The sequence below is a fragment of the Porites lutea genome, chromosome 10, assembly GCF_958299795.1.
Source record: "Porites lutea chromosome 10, jaPorLute2.1, whole genome shotgun sequence".
Taxonomy (NCBI): domain Eukaryota; kingdom Metazoa; phylum Cnidaria; class Anthozoa; order Scleractinia; family Poritidae; genus Porites; species Porites lutea.
Window position 1 is genome coordinate 6,068,043 of NC_133210.1, and position 27,187 is coordinate 6,095,229.

Consider the following 27,187-nt stretch of genomic DNA (forward strand, 5'->3'; position numbering starts at 1 on the left):
AGTTTAGCTAGAACTTGAACCTTTGAATGCCTTTTTAAACAATATTTTTACTGAGAAATATGAGACAAACCTCCCAGATGAAATTAATAAAATACCTGTACAAGTGACTGGATAAAGTTGTGTACTATATGTTGTCATTTTTGCATAAACAATACAGGAATGATTATTCTTGTATTGCTTACAACTAATTATTACGTGTAGTAAATTGTGTAAAGTAATTAAATGTATAAATTAGAGGGCTGGAGAAGAAATTAATGGGTCTTAAGTCACCGTGGGAGTTTTTTTATGGGGGGTGGGGTGGGTCTGTGGCTAATATTATTGAACACGGGTTATTATACACTTTATGAGAAATCATGCATTCTGGAAATAGAAAACTAAAAAAGTAATAACTACATGACAATTTGAACCTCGTTAAGATTTGAATGATTTAGTGACTTAAAGAAACTAAAGGCGACTTTAAGCCACTTAAGGCGATTTTAGGCGACTTAAGGCGATTTTTGGCGACTTAAGGCGACTTTGGGCGACTTTAGGCGACTTTAGGTCCCAGAGTAGGCCTAAGAAGCTGTTAACAATATGTCTGGTCTCTCTTTGACCAAGATAACTGTTCCTGATATAAAATATCACTTGTTTGAAGCTGGTTGTAAGAGATTCAACTCTGTTGGTCTTTCTGTTGAACCAGGTAAGTTTTTCCAGCTTCTTCCCCTCAAGGGTTACATGAAAGTACAATATGAAGCTGCTCTTGTGAGCTAAGTTTTTTGATCAGTTGGAAGCTTAATACTGATGCTCACTCAAGCAAAATTGGTCTGATCATGCCGGTAGTTGGAGTTAAGGACAATTTAAACAACTGTTATGGCTCAATGTTGTAGTTCTTGTCACTAAATACAGGTTCAATGAGAACGTGACTAGAGCTCTTATTTTTCTGTAGCTTCCGTTGGAATCTTCAGTAGACACATGTGATGAGCGCAGAGAAAAATTTATTTCAGTAGTTGATTAATCAGGTTTTCAAAACCCTCATCATGTCTTTTTTTTCTTGATATCCTTCCATTTTCTCTTGATTGTAACTTGAAAAGTCATCTTGGCCACCGCCCTAGGAAGTAATAAGTCAGTAGAAGTAACATATCGTAACAGTTAAGTGTCAACTCTTCTGTGTAATCTGTCAGTAGATATATCTGTTAGCCTTGAGCTTTAACTCATTACAGAGGCTATCATTTTATCATTTTCTCTCACCGAATCAATAGATGGCACTGCCTGAACTGGATTTTGTAACCTCTAGTTAGGGGACAACCTGCATAAGAAGGAAACAAGTTATAACCTTACTCACACTCTTTGTACTCCAAGATGGGACCCTTTGTCATGGTCCATCTTCTCCCCTATTCTTCTCTAGGAAACATATTGAAGGAGGTAAAGAGAATTAGGATGTTGACATCAGGGACACCGCCCATTAGAGGACCCCATAAGCGGTTTACGGTCGTTTCGCTAACGTCCTGTTCGCCAACTTCTGAAGTCGATTCGCTTGCGTGTTGAGTCAGCTCCTTAACGGCTTTCTCCTGATCAGTGGCTAAAACAACGAAGTATACACTAGCGTATCGCACTTTTTTGTATCATGGCTGAGAGAACGAAGCATGTACATGCGCAGCGCTCGTTTCGCTTCTTAGCTGAACGACATGAGACATTCGCGAATGGGACGTTAGCGAAACGACTCGTGACACGTAGGCGAAACAACCGGTCACCCTCTAAGCTACGGCTCAAGCCACATGCAAATGCTAAATATTTGTTAACTTTATTACAAGTGCAATCATTGAGTCGTCGTACTTCTTCCCTCATTAGAGACCTTTAGATTCAAGGACGAGAACGACTACGAGTGCGAGATTTGTCTTCAAGTTTTTTCGCGTATTCTCAAAATATAGACTCCCCGGAAAGCTTCATTTGACCATTTTTCACTAGAAAAGTTAGCACTGTCACCTTTAGTGAACGAGGTTGCACCCTCTCCTGATCGCAAAATGATAAAAATTCTCACATTTGATAACTTGTTTCCGCTACTTCGACATTCTGGCTAAAACTCGTAGTAAAGTGACGACGGCTACCACTTTTTCCCGCCAAAATGACGCCGGTTCACGCGCGAGCACTACTTAGTGTTGAGAAAATCTCGTACTCGTAGTCTTACTCGTCTTAGAATCTGAAGGTCTCTAATTTGTACTGAAAATGTTGTATCAACTACAGAGAATTGAGGTTTTAGCAGTAGGGATTAAAGGGTTTTTTTAATTGTATTTATCCTGTAGAATCTGATGCTGACTCAGCGAATTCCCTGAGGTTAGAGAATGAAAAACTGCGAACGCAAGTTGAGAGTTTAAAGGCAATTGCTGAACAAATCAGAAGTCTGATGTGGTCCATGCAGAGTTATCAGTACCAGGCAGAGGAGATAAGACAGTAGTACAACAACATGATAGCAGCTAAAGATTATGAGGTAGGTACGAATAGCCTGTGTGAAAATACTTATTCTTTAAAGGGTCGTAACCTTTTAGAGGGCTTTAGATTCGAGGACGAGGACTACATTAATTTTAAGTTTTCTCGCCTATTCTCTAGAATAGACACCACGGAAAGTTTCATTGTACTTTTTTCTACCACCAAAGTTAGCACGCTTATTTGTGTTGAAGAAGGTTAAGCCTTCTCCCGATTGCTAAATGATAAAATTTCTAACATTTAATAACTTGTTTTCCCCTCTACGACATTCTCCCTAAAACTCGTAGTAGACTGACGACGGCTAACACATTTTTCCGTCAAAATGACGTTGGTTCGCACGCGCGTACTACTTAGTATTGCGAAAATTTCATTCCCGTAGTCGTCCTCGTCTTAGAATGTAAAGCTCTTTATTCATTCTTTGCTAAAAAAAACTAAGACACTCTGCGAGGAGAGCCTCCTTTTGGTGTCTTGTCATGTTGCCCGAAAGTCATCTCGCCCGAAGTTATGTCGCCCGAAATCAGAATTAAGTCGTCCGAAATGCTGAGTCATGTCGCCAGCTAAGAATGTCGCACAGAGAAACAAAGTGAATTTTTGTGAAATAACATATCTCGTTCTTTAAACCATCATTAGACGAAACTAGCGGAATGAATGTGTAACATACCTCGCTCTTTAAGTGATGATGAGACGAAACAGGCGATATGTTAAGCTTATGTGTAATATCTCTCGCTCTTTAACCCTTGATAAACAACGAAGCAAGCGCGATAAATGAGTAATATATCTCGTTATTTAATCTTCGATGAGACGAAACAAGCGCGATAAATGTGTCATAGGGATGTGAGGATGGTGTAGAGCGTGATAAAATTTCGAGCCACATAACTCAGCATTTCGGGCGACTTGACCAGGAGGAAAAAAGGACTCTCCGCCTGAATCGCGTCAAGCCTTTGAAGTCACAGCAACCCGGATTTCTGAACTAGTCAACTTTTTTTCTCTCGTCAAACTGGTTTTTTAATGCAACCATCCATTTATTGATAAAATTGCTGGTCATAACTGAGCCCGCCGCACTATTCGCATGGCTCTTGCAATTGGGCCTGGATGGGAAACTTTATCCAAGCAACATGCAACTCTCGATTCATGCAGTCTTTCTCCAGTACACCAATATTGATCGAGCAAGCGAGAGAAAGGCTCTGCTGGTAGGTTGAAACTATCTTTTTAGGCTAGTAGAATCCATTTCACACCACACTCTGAAATGGGTGCGAACTACTGTTACATAGTTACAGTAACTATTCAAAGCATAATAGAAAACACCCAAGTAGGGAGATGAAACCCTAAATGCATAAATACAAGGTATTTTTTAGGTGAAAGCTGTGTTAGGCATATGGGCAGTTACACGGTATCCACAGTATAAGTAATTATGAACTCTACTGACTTTTTTTTCCCTTCCTGTTAGTCTGACGAAAGCTCTGGAAGATGCGAATATCCTCACTGATCCAAAGGTATTGTAAACACATTAATAACGTGTCCTTTTGTTTGAACCCTTCAGGTTCCAACGATGATAAGCATTGAATTTATCCTGGTTTGTAATCCAGAAAAGACATCGCAATATAGGACGTAACCATACAAGATGGATTCTCTTGTCGCGTTTTCAGCAACTTATCTTTACTACTTTTTCGTTTTCGTTGTCTTCTCTCTTAGAGGGAATAAAGTCATAATTACGGTTATCTCGCCTGAATTAATGTCGCCCGTAACCAGAATTATGTTCACAATTCAAGTGCAACCTTTTTTTGACCAAGAGTGTAGGCAATGGAAATTTTCTGTTGTTGTTGTCGCTGTTTAGTTTTTTTTAGCAACGCTTTTTTAACTGCCGTAGGTTTAATTCAGTTTATGGTAGAGCACTGGTCCATTGAGTGGGAGTTCGTAGGTTCGACTCCCGGGGTTGGACCAAACCTCAACACAATCTTCACAAAGGCGATTCGGTTTCCCACCTCCTTTCCAGCTCATCTTGTTTGTAGGCTCGTTCTCAAGACAAACGAATTAAGACGGAATTCATCAGGAAAATGAGTAATTTTAATTTTCTGTGGACAAAAACCTTGTACCAGAATAATTTAAACACTATCGCATTCTTTTTTACATTTTTCAAGGGCTATAGATATAATTAGTTATCTGCAATAAAACCAAAGACTATTTCTCATGGGAGCCCGAGAAAATAAAATTTCATGTGTAAGGTGTCATTTTGTGAAAGTTGACATTTATTTTCTCGGGCTCATTATAAGAAATTTTCTTTGGTCTTTATTACAGATAACTAATTACATCTATGGCCCTTGAAAAATGTAAAAACGAATGCGATATTGTTTAAGTTATTCTGGTACAAGGTTTTTGTCCACTGAAAACTAAAATTACTCAATTTGCTGATGGATTGCATCTTAAAACTTCATAAGAATGCAAGACTTTCCTTTTGACTTTCAGAGAGCGATGACTGAGTTCGAAATTCTAGTGGACCTGGGCAAGGATAGCCATAATGTCACTGACATGGACCTCGATACAGAAGAACTCACAGACCTTAACGAAAACGGCAACGAGAACAACAAGCTTGGGATGCAGGATGAAATTGGTGGAATGGAAGAGTTTACGGCAGAGAAAAAGGCAGAAAATGGAACTGGTGTGGATCTTGCAGATGTTAGTGGAGGTTTGCAGAGTGACAGTTTGGGTACAGAGCTGGTGGAAGTTGGCAACGGTGAAGAACTTTGTCTTGAAAGTCATCCTGTGCAGGGAGTAGCAGTGAAAGAGGGTGACATTGGGTACCCTGTTGAAAGTGAAAACGTAGACACTGAAACAGAAGAAAAGGAGATGAAAGAGGAAGTGAAAGATGAGAAGCTTGATGAAGGTATTGTTATATGTATTGTTAGTTGCTTGAGATAATATTCATTCAGATGAAGACTTGAAATGGTCGTTACTCCACAATATATCTTGTTGAGTTGCTTTTATCCGAAATTTCCTAAGTGGACAAAAGGAAACACAGACCATACCAAAGGCTAAGTTGTAGGCTTTTCATCAAAAAGCTAATATTCTTATAGCTGTTATACAACTCTTGGCCAATCTCGTACATCTTCAGGTCTTTCTAACTTTTCTTGTCGGGTAAGTTAAAGGTGCTAGAAATTCTATGATGCATTCTTCAACCAAGACTCCTCCTTCTGTAGGTTTAAAGCTGTAGTTCTATTGATCGCTTACCCAAGAACATAAACATTACCAATATTTAGTTGTTGTTAAAAGATAAGAATCATAATATCAGGGAGGTAAGGGTGGTGCATTGCTGAGTCTGCACTCACCACTCACCAGTGTGACTCTTTCTTGCTCCATGATGCTGCTGGTTTCCCTCTCTTCTCATTAATCAATAATTATTTTCAGATTCCATATCATTTGGGAGCAAGGATGGCACAGTGCTGAGAGTGCTCACTTCCCACCAATGTGACCCGGGTTCAAAATCCCGATGTTGACACCATATGTGGGTTGAGTTTGTTGTTGGTTCTCTTCCTTGCTCTGAGAGGTTTTTCTCTGGGAACTCTGGTTTTACCCTGTTCTCAAAAAACAGCACTTCCAAAATCCAATTCGACCAGGAATCAGGTAGACGAAGAAGGACTTTGTGGATGTCCTTCCTCCAAATCATTATTTATTTATTTATTTATCAGTCTAGGATACATTAGGCAAAGAAGCACTTTAAGGATGTGCTACCACTAAATAGTTATCGATTCATCATTTTATTGAATACGTCGCCAGTTTTTAGTTTTTCATTGACAAGTATCACAAATGTGAACATATTTCCCCCCGCCTCTCTTTGACAAGTATTACTTTCATCTGTACGGGTATGGGTGATAAGTTTGACTCTCTCCTTTGGTTTGTTATTTGAAAGTTGCCATGGTTAACACTTGCTGGGTTGTTACTTAAAACAAAGTACATGTTCCCTGCATTACGCAGCTATTGCCTAACTGGAGTCTGATAGTCCGTGCAGAGCATAAGAAACAGTCTTTAGTAGCAAATGATTTCCTTGAGAAACTGATGTTTCTCAGTTGTTTAGACTTTTAAGGTCTGTTGAAGGTTTGATTGTTATCACCACACACCCACATTTTGGCAGTAGTAGCATGCTTCACTCAAATGCCATTTATTTTTCCAGTGTGACAAGTGTCATAGGGTGTATTTACTTCCCACAGAAAAAAAAAAAAAGTTACATCCTTCAGTGATTTTGTTACCTCCATGTCCTGCGTCCCTGACGCATAAAAATCCCCAAAGACACAAAATAATTTGTGGTATTCATCCCATAGGACGCCGAGAGAGATCAATTGATCAATCTAAAGATGTTTTTCTAGAATATCCTGTTTGTGTGATTTCTGTGCCTGTGCTGTTCTTGTGGCTGTTGTTAAACGACACATTTCTTTTAGTCTTTATTGTGCTTTACAATAGAAGGAGTATATTACTGTAATTTGGAGTTTTGGAGTCTGTCTTCAGATTAACTGTGCGGTAACAAAAGACCCTGGGACTCATCGTTTTTTGAACTGGGGCTCATTGGTTCTGGACTGGGACTCATGATTTTTCATAAGATGAGTCCCGGGACTCACCATAACTATTATTTTGTAACAGAATCACTGATCCTTTCCAGTCTAACCCCATCCCTTCAAAACCATTCGAGTGCAAAAAAGAAGCACATCACTGTTTACGTGGTCATTCTGTAGAGTATGACCATCCAATAACTGCTGTGGCTACAATCCCTCACTCTTTGAGTGAATTGGAAGACTGTGAAGGTAAGTCAATAGCAGTTCTCACTGTTATCATTGTGTGCCGTCCCCAGGAGATCAAATCAGCCAAAGAGGCTGAGATCGAGAACCGTGTCGAGGTAGGTATGGATCTGGATGATGAAGTGCCAACGCTTGGCGGGCTTATCGAGCAACCTGCACTGCAGACGTCAGAAGAGGCAGAAAACCAACACGATCAAGAGGAAGATCAAACCAGCCTATCGACGACAAAAGCCAAGAAGCGGCGAGTGGAAGCTTCAGGTACTGTGTCATTACACCACGGGCATCTGTAATTACAGATTTACTCCTAAAGGTGGGTGAGTTAATTATGCACAGTGCAAACCCTTTGATTGGTAACGGGATGGAATTCGATGTGCTGCTATTAAGAAGAGGCCTACTCTGGGACCTTAAGTCGCCGTAATTTTAGGCGACTTAAGGCGACTTTAGGAAAATTTGGTCAAAATGTTGCGCGACTTAAGGCGATTTAAGGCGACTTTAAGCGATTTAAGGCGACTTTAGGCGATTTAAGGCAACTTTAGGCGACTTAAGGAGAAAAAGGTGACATTTAGGTGAGTTACATGTTAGTGTCAATATGTTGCAGTTAATTTTTAATTTCAGTTAATTTTTGGTTTCCCTTTGTTTTAAATTCATTAGCATACATAACCATACCCAGAAACGATGGAAAAATAAAAATTAACTGAAATAAAAATGAACTACAACATATACAACATCAAAATCTGATAACACTACCTCTCTAGGGACACAATGTTGTAGCATAAGTTAATTCAGTCTTGAAGACATCTACATTAGTCTTCCAAATTTTCAACAATCTCAGCTACCTAATATTTTGAACATTAAATATCAAGGTAGCTTGTGTTGCAGGTGTATTCTAACTGTGGTTAGTAACATTCGTGAAGCAGCTCTAATATCCTTGTTCTGGGCCCTGTTGCACTAAATGAATTACCAGCATTTTGAGTTCCCCTTCAACATGATTGGCAAATGGACAATGGCATTTTTAACAGTCCAGTCCTGGCATGTTCTCTAATCCTGATACACACACAGGGGGCCCAGAACTAGGATTTTGCCACTGTTTTGCACATGGACTTAACCCAGAGTTTAGTTCCATCTGTGGCACAGGCTAATATCAAGGGTGTTGGTTTAGTATTACATTAGCAGAGACAAAATCTGAGTTAGAAGCAACCAAAAGGGTAAATTTTCTCTTGGTCTTTAAATGCATTATTTCATAATATAAGGGACAAAAAATCAATGGTTCCTGCATTTCTTTTTCCAAAAAATAAAACCATAAAAGTAGAGTATTTCAATACATCTCTGTAACATACTGTGAGCTGGTTTGTAGCAAAAACTTTATATTGAAGTGTCTTTTTTTCATAATTTGACAACAAACATTTAAGTAATTAATTTAAAACATCTAAAATCACTTATCGATATCGCACATTATGGAAATGACGATCCCCATTGTATGTCTTGGCAGTTGCTCTGCCAATGTTTGTCCCCACACGCTTGGCTAAGAGGATGTTTTTCCAAATTGAATTCAAAACAAAAAGTTTGTAGTTCTCGCCGTATATATATTGCTCCTTTCCTGTCTCAGTCAAACAAAACACTTCCAAATACTTGCTTCGCTAGTGAACCGTACTCTCTTATCCATGGTCTCTCTGGAAACTTTCCAGTCGGGTTGATTTCATGAGTGCATTTATGCACCAGCAGAAACGTAAACAACTAAGCTTAGCTTCAACCAACCTCTCTCGGTCTGTTCCACGCGGCAGCGTTTACGCTCTCAGCACAAAAGGAAGCATTATGCGTCATGTTTAAACCGATGGCAGTACCAAGTGTAAACGTTTCCATTATTATGTCAGAAATTTCCATTTAAAAGGAGATCTTTATACGAAAACGCGAGGTACAACATTCTATCCGCCATTTGCTTCTCCCAGAATTCCACCGCAGTCGCAAGCTAATTTCCATGGTTTCTCGGTCCCGCCCTCTCCCCGCCTCCAGACCAGTTAGTCACGTGATCAAAACACACTACTTTCTTGGCGGCCATAACGTAGAGGAAAGAACAGTATTATTTTGCTTTTCTACGTTCTTCATCAATAATGATCGATTAAATCAAATCGTTTGGCAGGGAGCAATCACGACAACATAAACAAAGAGCAGTATTACGCACCTTCGATGTACAAAGCTTGAATTTCTGTCTGGAAGGGAAGACCTAAAGAGACGACTGTACAAGCTAAGCTAAGTGTTCAAGTTTATAAGAGTGATTGTGTTTCTGTCAATGATAGATGGATATAATTCGACGGTAAATACAGATCAGAGGTTGTGTGCCGGAGAAAAAACTTATCATTAGTTGCTCTTAAAATCTGGATCGGTAATTTACATGGACACTTTTTTCGATTGACCTTTAGACTTGTATTAACTACCAGAAAATTTAGATTAATGTTGTGGCGGCAATAATTGTTTTTTTCTCTCCCTTCAACCTACCTGTATTGATCTTAGTTACTTGAAATGTCTTTGAATGTTGGACACTCACAAAGCAGTAGAAAAGAGTTTTAACTATATTTTGTTCAGGGTGCAAAGAAAGTCGGCTTTACAGCTTGCCTAGCATACACTAGCCTGAAAGCCATTTTGACTAACCCCAATTTTTTTTATGAATGGGACTGATTACAGTTCTTCTGTAATCTGAATTCCCTAAAAAACTTTACTTCCAGCCAGGCAAGTTAAAAATGCAGTTCACTAGCCCAATCATAAAATCCAGTACCCCAGGGCTATTGCCTGGACACTACTCTGTCTACTCTCTTTGCACACTGATTAATGTAGTTTAGCTAGAACTTGAACCTTTGAATGCCTTTTTAAACAATATTTTTACTGAGAAATATGAGACAAACCTCCCAGATGAAATTAATAAAATACCTGTACAAGTGACTGGATAAAGTTGTGTACTATATGTTGTCATTTTTGCATAAACAATACAGGAATGATTATTCTTGTATTGCTTACAACTAATTATTACGTGTAGTAAATTGTGTAAAGTAATTAAATGTATAAATTAGAGGGCTGGAGAAGAAATTAATGGGTCTTAAGTCACCGTGGGAGTTTTTTTATGGGGGGTGGGGTGGGTCTGTGGCTAATATTATTGAACACGGGTTATTATACACTTTATGAGAAATCATGCATTCTGGAAATAGAAAACTAAAAAAGTAATAACTACATGACAATTTGAACCTCGTTAAGATTTGAATGATTTAGTGACTTAAAGAAACTAAAGGCGACTTTAAGCCACTTAAGGCGATTTTAGGCGACTTAAGGCGATTTTTGGCGACTTAAGGCGACTTTGGGCGACTTTAGGCGACTTTAGGTCCCAGAGTAGGCCTAAGAAGCTGTTAACAATATGTCTGGTCTCTCTTTGACCAAGATAACTGTTCCTGATATAAAATATCACTTGTTTGAAGCTGGTTGTAAGAGATTCAACTCTGTTGGTCTTTCTGTTGAACCAGGTAAGTTTTTCCAGCTTCTTCCCCTCAAGGGTTACATGAAAGTACAATATGAAGCTGCTCTTGTGAGCTAAGTTTTTTGATCAGTTGGAAGCTTAATACTGATGCTCACTCAAGCAAAATTGGTCTGATCATGCCGGTAGTTGGAGTTAAGGACAATTTAAACAACTGTTATGGCTCAATGTTGTAGTTCTTGTCACTAAATACAGGTTCAATGAGAACGTGACTAGAGCTCTTATTTTTCTGTAGCTTCCGTTGGAATCTTCAGTAGACACATGTGATGAGCGCAGAGAAAAATTTATTTCAGTAGTTGATTAATCAGGTTTTCAAAACCCTCATCATGTCTTTTTTTTCTTGATATCCTTCCATTTTCTCTTGATTGTAACTTGAAAAGTCATCTTGGCCACCGCCCTAGGAAGTAATAAGTCAGTAGAAGTAACATATCGTAACAGTTAAGTGTCAACTCTTCTGTGTAATCTGTCAGTAGATATATCTGTTAGCCTTGAGCTTTAACTCATTACAGAGGCTATCATTTTATCATTTTCTCTCACCGAATCAATAGATGGCACTGCCTGAACTGGATTTTGTAACCTCTAGTTAGGGGACAACCTGCATAAGAAGGAAACAAGTTATAACCTTACTCACACTCTTTGTACTCCAAGATGGGACCCTTTGTCATGGTCCATCTTCTCCCCTATTCTTCTCTAGGAAACATATTGAAGGAGGTAAAGAGAATTAGGATGTTGACATCAGGGACACCGCCCATTAGAGGACCCCATAAGCGGTTTACGGTCGTTTCGCTAACGTCCTGTTCGCCAACTTCTGAAGTCGATTCGCTTGCGTGTTGAGTCAGCTCCTTAACGGCTTTCTCCTGATCAGTGGCTAAAACAACGAAGTATACACTAGCGTATCGCACTTTTTTGTATCATGGCTGAGAGAACGAAGCATGTACATGCGCAGCGCTCGTTTCGCTTCTTAGCTGAACGACATGAGACATTCGCGAATGGGACGTTAGCGAAACGACTCGTGACACGTAGGCGAAACAACCGGTCACCCTCTAAGCTACGGCTCAAGCCACATGCAAATGCTAAATATTTGTTAACTTTATTACAAGTGCAATCATTGAGTCGTCGTACTTCTTCCCTCATTAGAGACCTTTAGATTCAAGGACGAGAACGACTACGAGTGCGAGATTTGTCTTCAAGTTTTTTCGCGTATTCTCAAAATATAGACTCCCCGGAAAGCTTCATTTGACCATTTTTCACTAGAAAAGTTAGCACTGTCACCTTTAGTGAACGAGGTTGCACCCTCTCCTGATCGCAAAATGATAAAAATTCTCACATTTGATAACTTGTTTCCGCTACTTCGACATTCTGGCTAAAACTCGTAGTAAAGTGACGACGGCTACCACTTTTTCCCGCCAAAATGACGCCGGTTCACGCGCGAGCACTACTTAGTGTTGAGAAAATCTCGTACTCGTAGTCTTACTCGTCTTAGAATCTGAAGGTCTCTAATTTGTACTGAAAATGTTGTATCAACTACAGAGAATTGAGGTTTTAGCAGTAGGGATTAAAGGGTTTTTTTAATTGTATTTATCCTGTAGAATCTGATGCTGACTCAGCGAATTCCCTGAGGTTAGAGAATGAAAAACTGCGAACGCAAGTTGAGAGTTTAAAGGCAATTGCTGAACAAATCAGAAGTCTGATGTGGTCCATGCAGAGTTATCAGTACCAGGCAGAGGAGATAAGACAGTAGTACAACAACATGATAGCAGCTAAAGATTATGAGGTAGGTACGAATAGCCTGTGTGAAAATACTTATTCTTTAAAGGGTCGTAACCTTTTAGAGGGCTTTAGATTCGAGGACGAGGACTACATTAATTTTAAGTTTTCTCGCCTATTCTCTAGAATAGACACCACGGAAAGTTTCATTGTACTTTTTTCTACCACCAAAGTTAGCACGCTTATTTGTGTTGAAGAAGGTTAAGCCTTCTCCCGATTGCTAAATGATAAAATTTCTAACATTTAATAACTTGTTTTCCCCTCTACGACATTCTCCCTAAAACTCGTAGTAGACTGACGACGGCTAACACATTTTTCCGTCAAAATGACGTTGGTTCGCACGCGCGTACTACTTAGTATTGCGAAAATTTCATTCCCGTAGTCGTCCTCGTCTTAGAATGTAAAGCTCTTTATTCATTCTTTGCTAAAAAAAACTAAGACACTCTGCGAGGAGAGCCTCCTTTTGGTGTCTTGTCATGTTGCCCGAAAGTCATCTCGCCCGAAGTTATGTCGCCCGAAATCAGAATTAAGTCGTCCGAAATGCTGAGTCATGTCGCCAGCTAAGAATGTCGCACAGAGAAACAAAGTGAATTTTTGTGAAATAACATATCTCGTTCTTTAAACCATCATTAGACGAAACTAGCGGAATGAATGTGTAACATACCTCGCTCTTTAAGTGATGATGAGACGAAACAGGCGATATGTTAAGCTTATGTGTAATATCTCTCGCTCTTTAACCCTTGATAAACAACGAAGCAAGCGCGATAAATGAGTAATATATCTCGTTATTTAATCTTCGATGAGACGAAACAAGCGCGATAAATGTGTCATAGGGATGTGAGGATGGTGTAGAGCGTGATAAAATTTCGAGCCACATAACTCAGCATTTCGGGCGACTTGACCAGGAGGAAAAAAGGACTCTCCGCCTGAATCGCGTCAAGCCTTTGAAGTCACAGCAACCCGGATTTCTGAACTAGTCAACTTTTTTTCTCTCGTCAAACTGGTTTTTTAATGCAACCATCCATTTATTGATAAAATTGCTGGTCATAACTGAGCCCGCCGCACTATTCGCATGGCTCTTGCAATTGGGCCTGGATGGGAAACTTTATCCAAGCAACATGCAACTCTCGATTCATGCAGTCTTTCTCCAGTACACCAATATTGATCGAGCAAGCGAGAGAAAGGCTCTGCTGGTAGGTTGAAACTATCTTTTTAGGCTAGTAGAATCCATTTCACACCACACTCTGAAATGGGTGCGAACTACTGTTACATAGTTACAGTAACTATTCAAAGCATAATAGAAAACACCCAAGTAGGGAGATGAAACCCTAAATGCATAAATACAAGGTATTTTTTAGGTGAAAGCTGTGTTAGGCATATGGGCAGTTACACGGTATCCACAGTATAAGTAATTATGAACTCTACTGACTTTTTTTCCCTTCCTGTTAGTCTGACGAAAGCTCTGGAAGATGCGAATATCCTCACTGATCCAAAGGTATTGTAAACACATTAATAACGTGTCCTTTTGTTTGAACCCTTCAGGTTCCAACGATGATAAGCATTGAATTTATCCTGGTTTGTAATCCAGAAAAGACATCGCAATATAGGACGTAACCATACAAGATGGATTCTCTTGTCGCGTTTTCAGCAACTTATCTTTACTACTTTTTCGTTTTCGTTGTCTTCTCTCTTAGAGGGAATAAAGTCATAATTACGGTTATCTCGCCTGAATTAATGTCGCCCGTAACCAGAATTATGTTCACAATTCAAGTGCAACCTTTTTTTGACCAAGAGTGTAGGCAATGGAAATTTTCTGTTGTTGTTGTCGCTGTTTAGTTTTTTTTAGCAACGCTTTTTTAACTGCCGTAGGTTTAATTCAGTTTATGGTAGAGCACTGGTCCATTGAGTGGGAGTTCGTAGGTTCGACTCCCGGGGTTGGACCAAACCTCAACACAATCTTCACAAAGGCGATTCGGTTTCCCACCTCCTTTCCAGCTCATCTTGTTTGTAGGCTCGTTCTCAAGACAAACGAATTAAGACGGAATTCATCAGGAAAATGAGTAATTTTAATTTTCTGTGGACAAAAACCTTGTACCAGAATAATTTAAACACTATCGCATTCTTTTTTACATTTTTCAAGGGCTATAGATATAATTAGTTATCTGCAATAAAACCAAAGACTATTTCTCATGGGAGCCCGAGAAAATAAAATTTCATGTGTAAGGTGTCATTTTGTGAAAGTTGACATTTATTTTCTCGGGCTCATTATAAGAAATTTTCTTTGGTCTTTATTACAGATAACTAATTACATCTATGGCCCTTGAAAAATGTAAAAACGAATGCGATATTGTTTAAGTTATTCTGGTACAAGGTTTTTGTCCACTGAAAACTAAAATTACTCAATTTGCTGATGGATTGCATCTTAAAACTTCATAAGAATGCAAGACTTTCCTTTTGACTTTCAGAGAGCGATGACTGAGTTCGAAATTCTAGTGGACCTGGGCAAGGATAGCCATAATGTCACTGACATGGACCTCGATACAGAAGAACTCACAGACCTTAACGAAAACGGCAACGAGAACAACAAGCTTGGGATGCAGGATGAAATTGGTGGAATGGAAGAGTTTACGGCAGAGAAAAAGGCAGAAAATGGAACTGGTGTGGATCTTGCAGATGTTAGTGGAGGTTTGCAGAGTGACAGTTTGGGTACAGAGCTGGTGGAAGTTGGCAACGGTGAAGAACTTTGTCTTGAAAGTCATCCTGTGCAGGGAGTAGCAGTGAAAGAGGGTGACATTGGGTACCCTGTTGAAAGTGAAAACGTAGACACTGAAACAGAAGAAAAGGAGATGAAAGAGGAAGTGAAAGATGAGAAGCTTGATGAAGGTAAGGCGGCAGATGACAAAAAGAGCGATCAAGCTGAGGAAAACATAAACACCGAGGAGAAGGCGGAGGTATTTGTCGAAGATAAAAAGAGCCTCGAGGAAGACGCGGAAAAACAAACCAGTCAGGAAGAGAAAGAAACTGGAAAAATGAAAAAAGTGGAAGATGACAACGTAGAAGAAGAAGGGAGTGGCCGCTTTGTGGAGATCGATGACGAGCAGTTTGAAGTGATTGATGACATGGATGAGGAAGACAGCGATGATGATTACAAAGAAATTACTGCTGCGGGCAGTTCTCTGCAGGTTTTTGATAACAGCGCCCAGAAAGTTCAAGACAATGAAAAGGCAGAGTATATGAACAGTGACCGTGCAAACGAACAGCTTGCGAGTGATTCAACTAATTATGCTGAGCTTGACTCTAGTACCCAGGGAAAAACTCAACAAAGCGAAGATGATTACAAAGAGGTCAACGCACAGCAGCAGGTAACCACCGACTCATCAAATTACCAACTAAATTACGATTCTCAGTATCAAGCCTGGCTCTCCGCAGCTGTGAACAGCCGTGCATCTATGAATTACGGACCCAACCAGGTGCGCATCTCCGGGGAGGAGCTCGTACTTGTTGGTATTATATGTTCCTACCTCCAGCTTTGCCCGGCAGGAGCTACAAGTGGCGAGATACGAGATTACCTGTCGAGGCAGTTCAAGGAGCGAAGGAGGGATGTGGTAGATAGATTGCTTTCAGGCTTGCCCGTTTTGTTCAGGGCAGAGGATGCTAGGGGAAATGCCAAGTGGAAGTTCTGTGGATTAGAGAAGTTGGCTCAGGCAAAAGGCGAGAGCTGAAGAAACGTACAGAAACGTATAGGGACACCAAGCAGACATGGCTACTGTTCATCCATGTCATATCTGATAGCAACTTAAGACGGAATCCACCAGGACATTGAGTAATTTTGATTTTCAGTGGAGAAAAATCTTGTACCAGAATAATTTAAAGCATATTGCATTCTTTCTTACATTTTTCAAGGGCTAAAGATGGAATAAATCATCTGAAGTAACACCAAAAGAAATTTTTTATGGGAGCACCAAATTACATCTTACACGTGGAATTTTCAGAATTTTACCTGTGTAATTACAATTCTTGTGAAATTTGACGTTCATATTCTCGGACTTCCATGAGAAATTTTCTTTGGTGTTACTACAGATGATTTATTACATCTTTAGTCCTTGAAAAATGTACAAATGAATGCAATATTGTTTGAATTATTCTGGTACAAGGCTTTTGTCCACTGAAAATTAAAATTAGTCAAATTCCTGAGGGATTCTGTCATACTCTCTTGTGGTGCTTACGTATATACGCCCGTACTGTGTACAAACTGCGTAAAGCCTGTAGCATCATTTGCATGTAGTGTTGTTTATTAAGGCGTACGAGGTTTTTGAGCTTGTGATACATTTGATTAACACGAGGTTATTCCACCTGTTCTTTTACCGCTTTATGAGTAATAAAACTCAATCATATTCTAGACGGTTGTATAACTCTTCTATAGCGGCGGTGATAAACGGAAAACTCGTAACAGAAGTCTTAGCCCTGTCATCGTACTCTTTATATGCGATAGATCATCCACGCCTGGGCGTTAAACAAGTCGCATTTGTCAGCCTGCGAATACAACCGTCTCACCTCGCACCTTGCCGATAGGAATGTTTCGCGGGAGAGACGTCAACGACAGAAATTTCACACTGATGACGTAAAATGTATCTGGAATCTGGTCAGGAGCTATGATTGATCGACGTAGTAATTATATTGTGTACGAATGACAAGCAAACGATAACAGTAATTATTCGTTGAATATATTCTTTTTACCATAACTGAGTGATTTCTCGCCCGCTGATTGGTCGAGAGCTATGTTCGAAAACAGCACAGACGTGGAAATGACGTGATGGTGGCGCAATTTGTTTTTCTCTTGCGCGCGCGATTTTCCGAGAAACTTAACGAAAATGGACGTCTATGAAACAGTTTTCTTATCAAAAATACTATTCACTGTGCAGATTCAATTATGTCTGCTTGTCATTCAATATATGTCTGTTTGTCATTCAATTATGTCTTCATGTCATTAAATTACTATATTTCATCATGCCTGCTTGTCATTCAATTATGTCCGTTTGTCTTTCAGTTATGTCTTCTTGTAATTCGATTTTGTCCGCTTGTTATTTAATTGTCTGCTTAACATTCAATTAATCTGTAAATTATGGCGTACTATCCCCGCCAAAAATTCATGATTTGTATTTTAAATTGCTCATTTAAACTTTCAACTTCAAAACTTTAATTTTACAGCTGAATTCAATATTTTATACTCTTCCTTTAGAGTTCACATCATGACGTCATATCTTTGTTTATGAAGTACCATGCATATTTTGGCATTATATTAATGTTGACGAAGTAAGTTGAATCACTAACAAAAAATCATCACAAAGCGCGATGGAATTATTACAAATTGCGACCGCTTAGTTTATTACAAAGCGCGATGGACTTTACAAATTGCGACAGCTTTACAAAGTGCGACACGGTTTATTACCAATTGCGATAGGTATTACAAAGTGCGATGGATGTATTACAAAGTGCGATGATTATTACAAATTGCGACAGTACTCTTTCGATTGAACGCAATAGAATATTGTGTTTTTCGAAAGAGCGCTTATTTATTTCCCACTTAAATTGAGGGCGGCGCTCTTTCGAGTATATACGGTTTTGATAGCATTCGATGGTTTTATTACGTTTGAGAGCTTTATTACATTTGTGGCTTCAACAGAGTACAACGTATATATATTTTGCAAGCTCATGCTTTAATACTGCAGCCTATAATAGCGATCCAATTATAGGTAATATACATACGATAAAAAACACCAAAAAATTAATAATGTTTTGAACCAAAATGTTAACAAGACAAAGCGAGCAAGGTCCGCAACATTCACAAAAGGACGATATTACACCAGACGATTAAAGACAATTTTCAGCGGAACATAGCGTTGCAACTGTTTCGAATGGTTGCAACATTGTTCCAACATTGCAACGTTGTGTTACGCTAGAAATGGTCGATGCAAATCGTCCCTTAAAGACAAGCAAGGAAGGTGCCTTTATGGCACGCGCTTGTATTCCCTTGTGTCTTTCCTCCCTTCCTGCTCCTCCAAAGTTTAATAATTTCGCTCCCAATATCGTGCATCCTCAAAGCACTACTACATTTGAGATAAACAGATGAAAACCGGTGAAGTAAAGGCTATCAAATTTCTATGGTGTTAAAAATACAATAAAACGGACGATAATGAGAATCCACCGCATTTTGTTCATGGGATAAAGTCGAAAAGGTATGACATTATCGACGTTAATGTAGTACGTTGATGCTGTTATTGGGGAGATTCCTGCCTAAAGAAAGATTAATTCGGTGCGCCCTGTACTACTTTTCTAACGGGATAAAAGCCTTGACCCCGTATCAACAGTTAGAACTGACAGAAATTACGGGCAAGAGGCACCCCAGAAAGTTATATACGAGGAGGCTCCACTGAGGTGTCCGATCCCTTACCCTTTTACATGCCATTTTTGGAATAAAAGGTATCCCCTTCACGTAATCTACTCTATATTATACCTCGATATAAGGAATACTATGTTCACATTAAATAACGTCTAGCGATGTAAATTTACTGAAATGACACTACTAGAGGTAACCATGAAATCGTTGGCCCAAAGATATCTATGTCTTGGCCTTTGTTGGCGAGGCGCCCCATATTAGGCCCACTTATACAGCGCACTGTTGATATTCCATTTCTTAGGATGAGTTCTACGATTTGCAACTGCTAGGTAAGTATGTCCTTTGTATTGAAATGACGTCATACCAAAAGCTCCCTGGGTTGGAATTTCTTGATATTCAATGAACTGTTCCTGAGAAACTCGATATACCACTGACATGGTATTGAAAAGTTTGACGGAATCAAGATGATTAGCCACACCCAGAAAAGTTTGACCGCACATCACGAAGGGATGTAACGCAGCTGCTCCACGAGTAGGAATCGACTGAAATAGAACAAAATGACTGCCATTCCACTTGTAAATGGGAGAATTGATATTGAATTGCAAACTGCCACGTCTGTAGTTTGCAAAGGCGAGAAAAGTAGAACCGTTGACACTGAATGACTTCACATCTAGGGCTGCATATGTCTGGAAAGACTGCAGTTTGACAAATTGCTGCCCTGACCACTTGAACACAGCTGACTTAACCGGTTCTCGCTTTTGTTGGCTATAATGGTTTGCAAATGCAATGAAGGTTTCATTACTGATTACAAAGGTCTCACTGCTAACAGCCCCGTCGGTTGCTATCTCTTGAATCTTTTCAAATTTATTACTGTTCCATTTGTAGATGAATGAGTTGGTACTGGTCGAGGAGTCTTCATAATTACTTGAAATGGCAAGAAACTGCTCATTTGTTATTTCGAAGAAGTCAAAGCTTTGTGCTCCAAATGTTTCAATGTTTTGAAAGACGAAAAATTGTTCCTGACTCAGACTCCACTGGTAAATAACTGAATTCTGTCGGAACGAAGTTCCATTATAATAATTTGCGACAGCCAGGTAATGTTGATCACCAATTTTAAAATATTCAATGTCAATGCCTCCATGTGTGCCTAAAGTCTGATAAAGGAAAAAAATTCCAGTGGAATCGTTCTGTTTGTAGATGAAAGAGTCGATGTTATGTCCTTCGGTATCACTATAATGGTTTGCGAAGGCGAGAAACCGAGTTCCGTCGATAGTGAAGTGCTCGACATCAGACCCTCCTTTGGTTGGTAGATCTTGTTGTTTTTCAAAGTGGTGAAATTTTTGTGAACAGTCTTGCAAGAAAAAATAAATGATTGTGGGTTAATAAAGGATTCACTACAATCAACGCAATGTGCAGGGGTGACCTTACTCTATCTAGCATTTTCAGTTCAGCTTTTATTTCAACGTTGTTTCTTCAAGAGCACTAAGTAGTAGTTTCCTATCAGGAGTATCTCTTTTGCGGTCAGAAGTTTTGTGCCAAAACAATGTAGGTGCGTTGTCCATTCGTTTGCTGTATTTCATTTTTGCTGTATTTCTTTTGCGCTCGCAGTATTCTGAAGTTTTATTTTCACCTTGTATTTCAGTTTAAAGCACAACACAACACAACTCAATTAAAACATCAAATACGGCAAATTACGGTACATCGGACCTAATGTCAGTCGAGTCTTTGGGGTCAATAGTCTACCATCTTGCTTATTGCTGTAACCCTCGAGGACTCAAATCGGAATAAACTTGCGCGTCTATTGTTAGCGCTGATCGGTAAAAGAAATCGCCTTACGGCAGTTATACACTGTTTGTAGTTTTGTTTTCCATTTTTGCTGTCTAAATCTAGATTTTGTCGTCTTTCATTGAATTTTGTCTCGCTAGTTTTCTACTTTTCAGAAAAGGTTGTCAATGATTGCATTTAAGCTTAAGTTTTAATAGCTTTCAATGAGGATGCCTACATACCGAGCTAGGACTCAGCCGGGACTCGAGCTAGGACTCGAGCCAGGACTTCGAGCCAGGACTCGAGCTAGGACTCGAGCCAGGACTTCGAGCCAGGACTCGACGCAGGACTCGACGCAGGACTCGACAAGTTTTCGCTCTCCTACCATTTTGACTTCCTGCAAGTCCCATGACCATTAAGAGGAGGGTTTTCGTGGCAATCATGGAAGGAAAGCTCGAGTTAGGGTTAGCCGGGGTTAGGGTTAGGTTAAGTTAGGTTAGGGTTAGGAGGTTACCAGTTAGGTTAGGAATCCTTTTTGTTGCTTTTATTTTACTTTTTTAAAGCTAATCATTTTTATTTATTTATAGTCAAAACCTTAAGATTGGTATCTGTAATTAGCTCTTGTTATAACGCCTTGTGCAGTTTTCATCCCGCTCGATTGAACTAATCCTAAAGTAATTACTTAGCCGAAGAAAATCTTTGCTGTTTTTTTTTCCTGTGGCTTTTAATACCAAGTTCGTCAATTATTTTGTCTTTGTTTGACACTCAGATTATGAATTGTCTACCAAGACACAAAAACCTTTCTTTATTCTGAAAGAACTCAGAGCTGAATTGTGATAATATAAATTACAAGCTAAAAATCACGTTGCATGTTTGTTTTGGTTTGCAATGGAGCGCGCGCTTCATCAACACGAACGCGTTCTACTTCAACATACATAGGTCGGAGGCTGAAGTAAAATTTTCCAGAAACTTTTGAATTTCAGTAGGAAAAAAATAAAAATGTTATTCACCGGCCTTGGTCGATCCTTATTGGGAGAAACTGTGCCCTCGGTCTGAGTACCTCCCTCGGCCTACGGCCTAGGGTGGTACTCAAGACCTCGGGAAGTTTCTCCCAATACGGATCGACCATGGCCGGTGAATAACATATATACATCCCAAAAATGTTTCCCATTTCCCATCCCATTTCTATGCTAATTTGTGGAAAACTAGTCCAAGTACTAAAATTCTGCATAGCAAGGGTTAAACTTTGTCTACCGTAATCGCAGTCAGGATCATGGCAGGATCTTATGTCAGTTGATAATTATGCAAAATTTTGGTAAATTTCAACCTAATATGTTAGTCCTGATAATTTGGCAAAGGAATATAGCTATTTGTTTTAGTCTTGGCCTTGGATTTCATTGTTTGCATACCATCTTGAATACCTGCATATTTTGGGTAAATATCGTTCCTACATCTGGCTCAATGCAACAAACCACCTGAGAATTCCCTCACAGAATAAAATATTGTACAATAAAGAAACAGAAAACAGCCTCGCCGGCAGTCGAACCTAGTTCATCTGCACGTGCAAGCAACTCCTTCACCACTGCACCATTGTGGCACTCAGTTTTGGGTGAAGTGAGTTTGTCCCGGGTGGGGTACTCCCCTATAACAGTGACGGGGGTGATCGTCGTACCTTTTCGGGGTTTAAATTTGTGAATTCGTACCGCTTAGGGTGCTAAAACCTTAAATGATCGGTTAGGATAAAGATTTATGACAATATTTTCAAAAAGTCCTTGCGAAGAAACTGTTCGAAAGTTATCTTTTTTGCTATTGAAATTTGCAGCACCAGTTATATAATTTGTTGGTGTTGAATTGGTACCTCTTAGGAGTGGAAATGAATTTGGGACACGCCCATAAAACAAGATACTGGTACCTTTAAGAGGTATTCTCGAAAATTTTCGACGAGCACCCCCGTCACTTTTATATGCGAGTACCCCCACCCCCCCCCCCGGGGAATTCGTTTTATTAAAACCATTTTAGTCTGCCATTGACTATTTTCCAATTGCCCATAATACACTCTGTTTGCCCCCCAAATTTTGCATAACTTATTGTCTTAAAATACTCTTAGGAAAATGCAATACTCCCAGGAGCATTTAAAAACAATGGTTTATGCAGCATTTGGGGGGCAAACAGAGTGTATTATGGGCAATTGGAAAATAGAGAATAGACGCTGTTTGAAAAAATTAGCTTAAGCACGTATATCAAACCTTTATTTCGCATTATTATTTCGGGTTCAAAGGGCTGATCGTTGTAGAAAATCAACCAAACAACCTGTACTGAATTTGATGGAGAATTGAGAAATAAACAGGGGCCCACACTCGAAGGGATTGATTAGAAGTATGGTCGATTTAATCAGCGAAGAATATATGGAATATAAACGTGTGTGACCTCTGAATCAAACCTCCTGTTCTAGAGACTCTAGACGTTACCAATTTTATGCTGGTCCAGTAAACACGGCCGCGACACAAATTTTAAAAATAGAATTATACAATTACGGACACAACATACCAAGAAGGTTTACACAAGCAGATAAAAGCAACAACAAAGCTCACGCACTTATGGTCTATTTGCCTAGGTTTTTATTTTTTCCCTGACCTCTCTGGTTCGAAGTACTACGGTGTCCCTTGCAAATTTGCACATGCGACCCGACTGGCACTCGCCCGTTAGTATGTGACGTAACACTGGCAGTGATGAATCAGTCACAGACAAACACATGAAAACAATAGAGGTGGCCCCTCCCTCCGGGTCATTCCTTTTTCAATATTTCACTAAAAAATTTACCTATCTAGATAGCTTTATAAATAATATTTTTAGTACTTCCGCTTTGAAAAGATATCGCTGGTTTTGTCTCCATCACTTCCCTACCCCTCAGTACTTTTTCAATCCGTCAAAGAAATTGCTTCCCGCGCGCCGTCGTGATGAAATACAACTGCTGTCAAGTTTCTATAACGACAATTATTATCAGAGGCATATTGAAAGAACCTGAACAAGTAAGTTTCAATCCTTTTCCTGGTCTTTATCCTCATTTTCATACACAGCCGTTCTAATTGTCTTCCGACGCTAATCTTTTGTTGTCCCCAAAGACAACGTAAATACCCACAACTGAGTCAAGATGGGGCGTGATTACTTTCTCATCGCTCGCCCGTGTGGACCACTTTTTTCTTTCTGGGCGTCTACTTACTGCAACCCTGGTCAAAACGTCTTGGGACACTTGAGGAAATTAGGCACAAAGACGCACTTTGCTAAATTAAGTCATATTCTACCTCTTAAAAAAGCTTGGGGATGTCGTTATAAGGGGCTATTTCTGCTGTCTTCCTCTCCCCTAAGCAGCGTTGATTGTGTTGAATTAATTAAAACTTGAATACATAACGTCAACATTGCACCGAGGGGGAAGGGGGGAGGGAAGATGCCTCAATTTGACGAGCTATTGCGTTAGTGTCCCAATAGTTTAGACCAGGGTTGTAGATGCGCCATCGGTAACCGTCTTAGGGACGCCGCGCGTCAAGTCGGTCTACCGTATAACTCTCTCAAAAGGCACAGTTTTCGTATTGGCGCTGCCTCTACGGCAGCTGCTGCGGGCTTGCAAGATAAAACTCAAGTATAAAGTATATCTTAACAAAAATAGGGCACGACTATTTTTTTTTCATCTTGGAAAGAAGTTTCTTTTTCAAAACTACCTACCATAAGCACAAGACCCGGCTGTCAAGGAGAAGTCGTCAATTGCTATGTCACCACTGTCACCGTTGCCAACTACCCCTTCAAATGTCACCTGTGATAAAAGAAAATAATTCTGATAATTTAGATACTGCAGGGTAATAGGAGTGAGTGAAGTCTAATCACGTCTGTATATAATAACAGACAATACTGAACTACGCGAAGCTTTCTCACAAATATAACGATACGTGAGGAAATTTTAAAAAACCCATTCAATCCCGCGCTGCAATGGCTCGAAATGTGTATAAATTACTTAGGCGTGTACTGCTGTATTACACTGTTCTATGAAAGGTGTAATCAGTCCGAAAGCGCTGCTGTTAATTCCTGACTTGAAGAGAAACTAATACGTGTTGTACTGAAATTAGTGACAAAATGTTATTATCGAATGATATTTAGTATATACACACTCAGTGATCTTGGTGATTTAAGCAATCTGATTGGTTCGCTATCTCGGACTATTCAACATTATTATTCATTCAAAATATTTCCTCGATTCTGATTGGCTAAAAGCACACATTTAATTCATCATAACCAGTTACTGATGACCAAATTTGGAAGAAATTTGACTTTAACGAGGAAATGACGTCAAAAATGCAGCGTTCGTGCAGGTTAAGGCACCATTAACCGAGAGGACCTGGGGACGAGGTTGAGTTGTTTTGGTTGTGAACTTGAAAAAATGGCGGACATTCCACTCGTTTCAAGAGTAAGAACTAGGCGAAAAAATAGCTAAAAACATGGCAAGAACAGCAAGAAGACAACTCGAAGGGCGACATCTGCTATTTGGAGAAACCTAAACATACACTATCGAAGATGAACTGAACACCGATGGATCGATGGAGGTAAGCATGTTTTAGCTATGTTTTTAAACTAGGAATTATTTTGAATGAATAATAAAACAGTTATTGAATTCGGCTTTCGTATCATATGAAGAATTATGGAGATCTCGGAGGATGTTATCCGCCTCGGCCTACGGCCTCGACGGATAACACCCTCCTCGATCTCCATAATTCTTCATAAGATACTCAGCCTCATTCATTAACTGTTAAATATTCACCTCCTAGCGAGTGGATAATGTGTGAGCTCGGTTTTTTTCCCATTTTCTTAGAGAAAGATCTTTTAAAAGTCGACAGAATCCTAGGGTAGACTTTTTTTCACGCAAGAAAAGACTTCGAAGGATTCAAAACGGCGTTTTCCCATTTACTGTTGTTGAGTTTTGTGGTCGATGGATTGTTTACAACTCCCGTTTATTCGCCTAGAAGAGGCCGTTTCGTGAATTCAGCGTTTCCTAACAAGAAAAATTTGGCCCAAAAACGAAGTTTATTTATGACAAACAAATTTGAAAGCAAATGTTTGCAGAAATTCTACGTTCAAGTAAACACGAGAAAGAATGCTACATGAAGACGACGTCTTACCTCGAGGAACCGAATCGCCATTTTTGTCAGCACTTCATGCGAGGAACGACACAATAAACCTTTTCGGCTATAAACTTAGCGAATAAACAGAAAACAACAAAGCTCTTCTTTTCTTCTCAGGTAAGGAAACAATTCAAACTTTTAGCGGTTCCATTTAAGTCATTACACAGTTGTTTGCGAAGTGATAAGCTTGTGAATTGCCATGTTTGAAAATTCTACAAAGATCTATTTTTAAACTGTCGCCTGTCTAGCTGACCTGATCTGTCAATCAAATCGTACTTTTTAATGGTTTCCTCTCTGATTTTGTTGAGATCACTTCGTGTGTATATACTAAAACAATTATTCTTTTCAATCTCGGTGAATAGTGGCTTTAGGAATATTTACCTCGCTGGCTCGGTAAATATTTTGCCACTATCGAAGATGAACTTAACATCGATGGATCGATGGAGGTAAGCATGTTTTAGCCATGTTTTTAAACTAGGAATTATTTTGAATGAATAATAAAACAATTATTGAATTCGGCTTTCGTATCATATGAAGAATTGTGGAGATCTCGGAGGGTGTTATCCGCCTCGGCCTACGGCCTCGACGGATAACACCCTCCTCGATCTCCATAATTCTTCAGAAGATACTCAGCCTCATTCATTAATTGTCAATTAACTGTGTCACATTAAAACTAATAGTAAGATACAGCTTAAGCTGCAGCCTGATAATAGTAGCAGTCGATCGATCGAGTCAACTTTTTCACCTTCTTTTTAACTGACATGTTCAAAAAGCAGGAATTCCTGACTAAAGTAAGATTTCGAACCTGCTTAGACTCCAAAACCGAAGTAAAATTATTACAAAAGATATGATCAAATATTCCTAGTGTCTATTAACTTCCTCTATTACTACCTTTAGTGGACGCCGTTTTCCTATCGTTGAGGATCTCGGCTCAGTTAGATTAAGAGAGGTAAAAACAATAAAAGCTTATTACCGAATGCAATCCCACAATAGCTGATACATTTATACTGACTTTATACCAAATGTTTCCTCTATGGCCGCTTCTAGAGAACACTACTTTTTCATCTATGGTGACTTTCAGGCTTCCAATAGCTACACCAGACATATGGTAATAGAATTCAAGGCACATGTGCCCTGCGAATGTCAGTGGAGGACTGTACAATTTTGCATTATCTTCTCGTTTTCGTGGACTGGATGCTTCTATGTACATGAAGTAACCTTTAAAGAGATGAAGATCAACATAGAGTAGCAAATACTTAACCAGACAGTGCGGACTGTCCAATTTTGTTACATCATCTAGCTTTTTGTTGAAAAGATATAATGTATAAAT

The 27,187-nt window shown here is 39.4% G+C and overlaps 1 protein-coding gene and 1 pseudogene across 1 annotated transcript in view; both read left to right on the plus strand.

Annotated features, from left to right (window-relative positions):
- Positions 1-16,436, plus strand: part of LOC140949423 (uncharacterized) — a 40,102-nt pseudogene extending 23,666 nt beyond the window's left edge.
- The window catches only part of LOC140949852 (uncharacterized), a 218,276-nt gene continuing 198,050 nt past the window's right edge, over positions 6,962-27,187 (plus strand). Inside the window, exons 1-2 of the mRNA XM_073398996.1 lie at positions 6,962-7,502; positions 12,351-12,535. Of these exons, the coding sequence (XP_073255097.1) occupies positions 7,349-7,502; positions 12,351-12,502 (306 nt within the window). The 5' untranslated portion in view covers positions 6,962-7,348 and the 3' untranslated portion in view covers positions 12,503-12,535. The remainder of the gene's footprint in view (positions 7,503-12,350; positions 12,536-27,187) is intronic.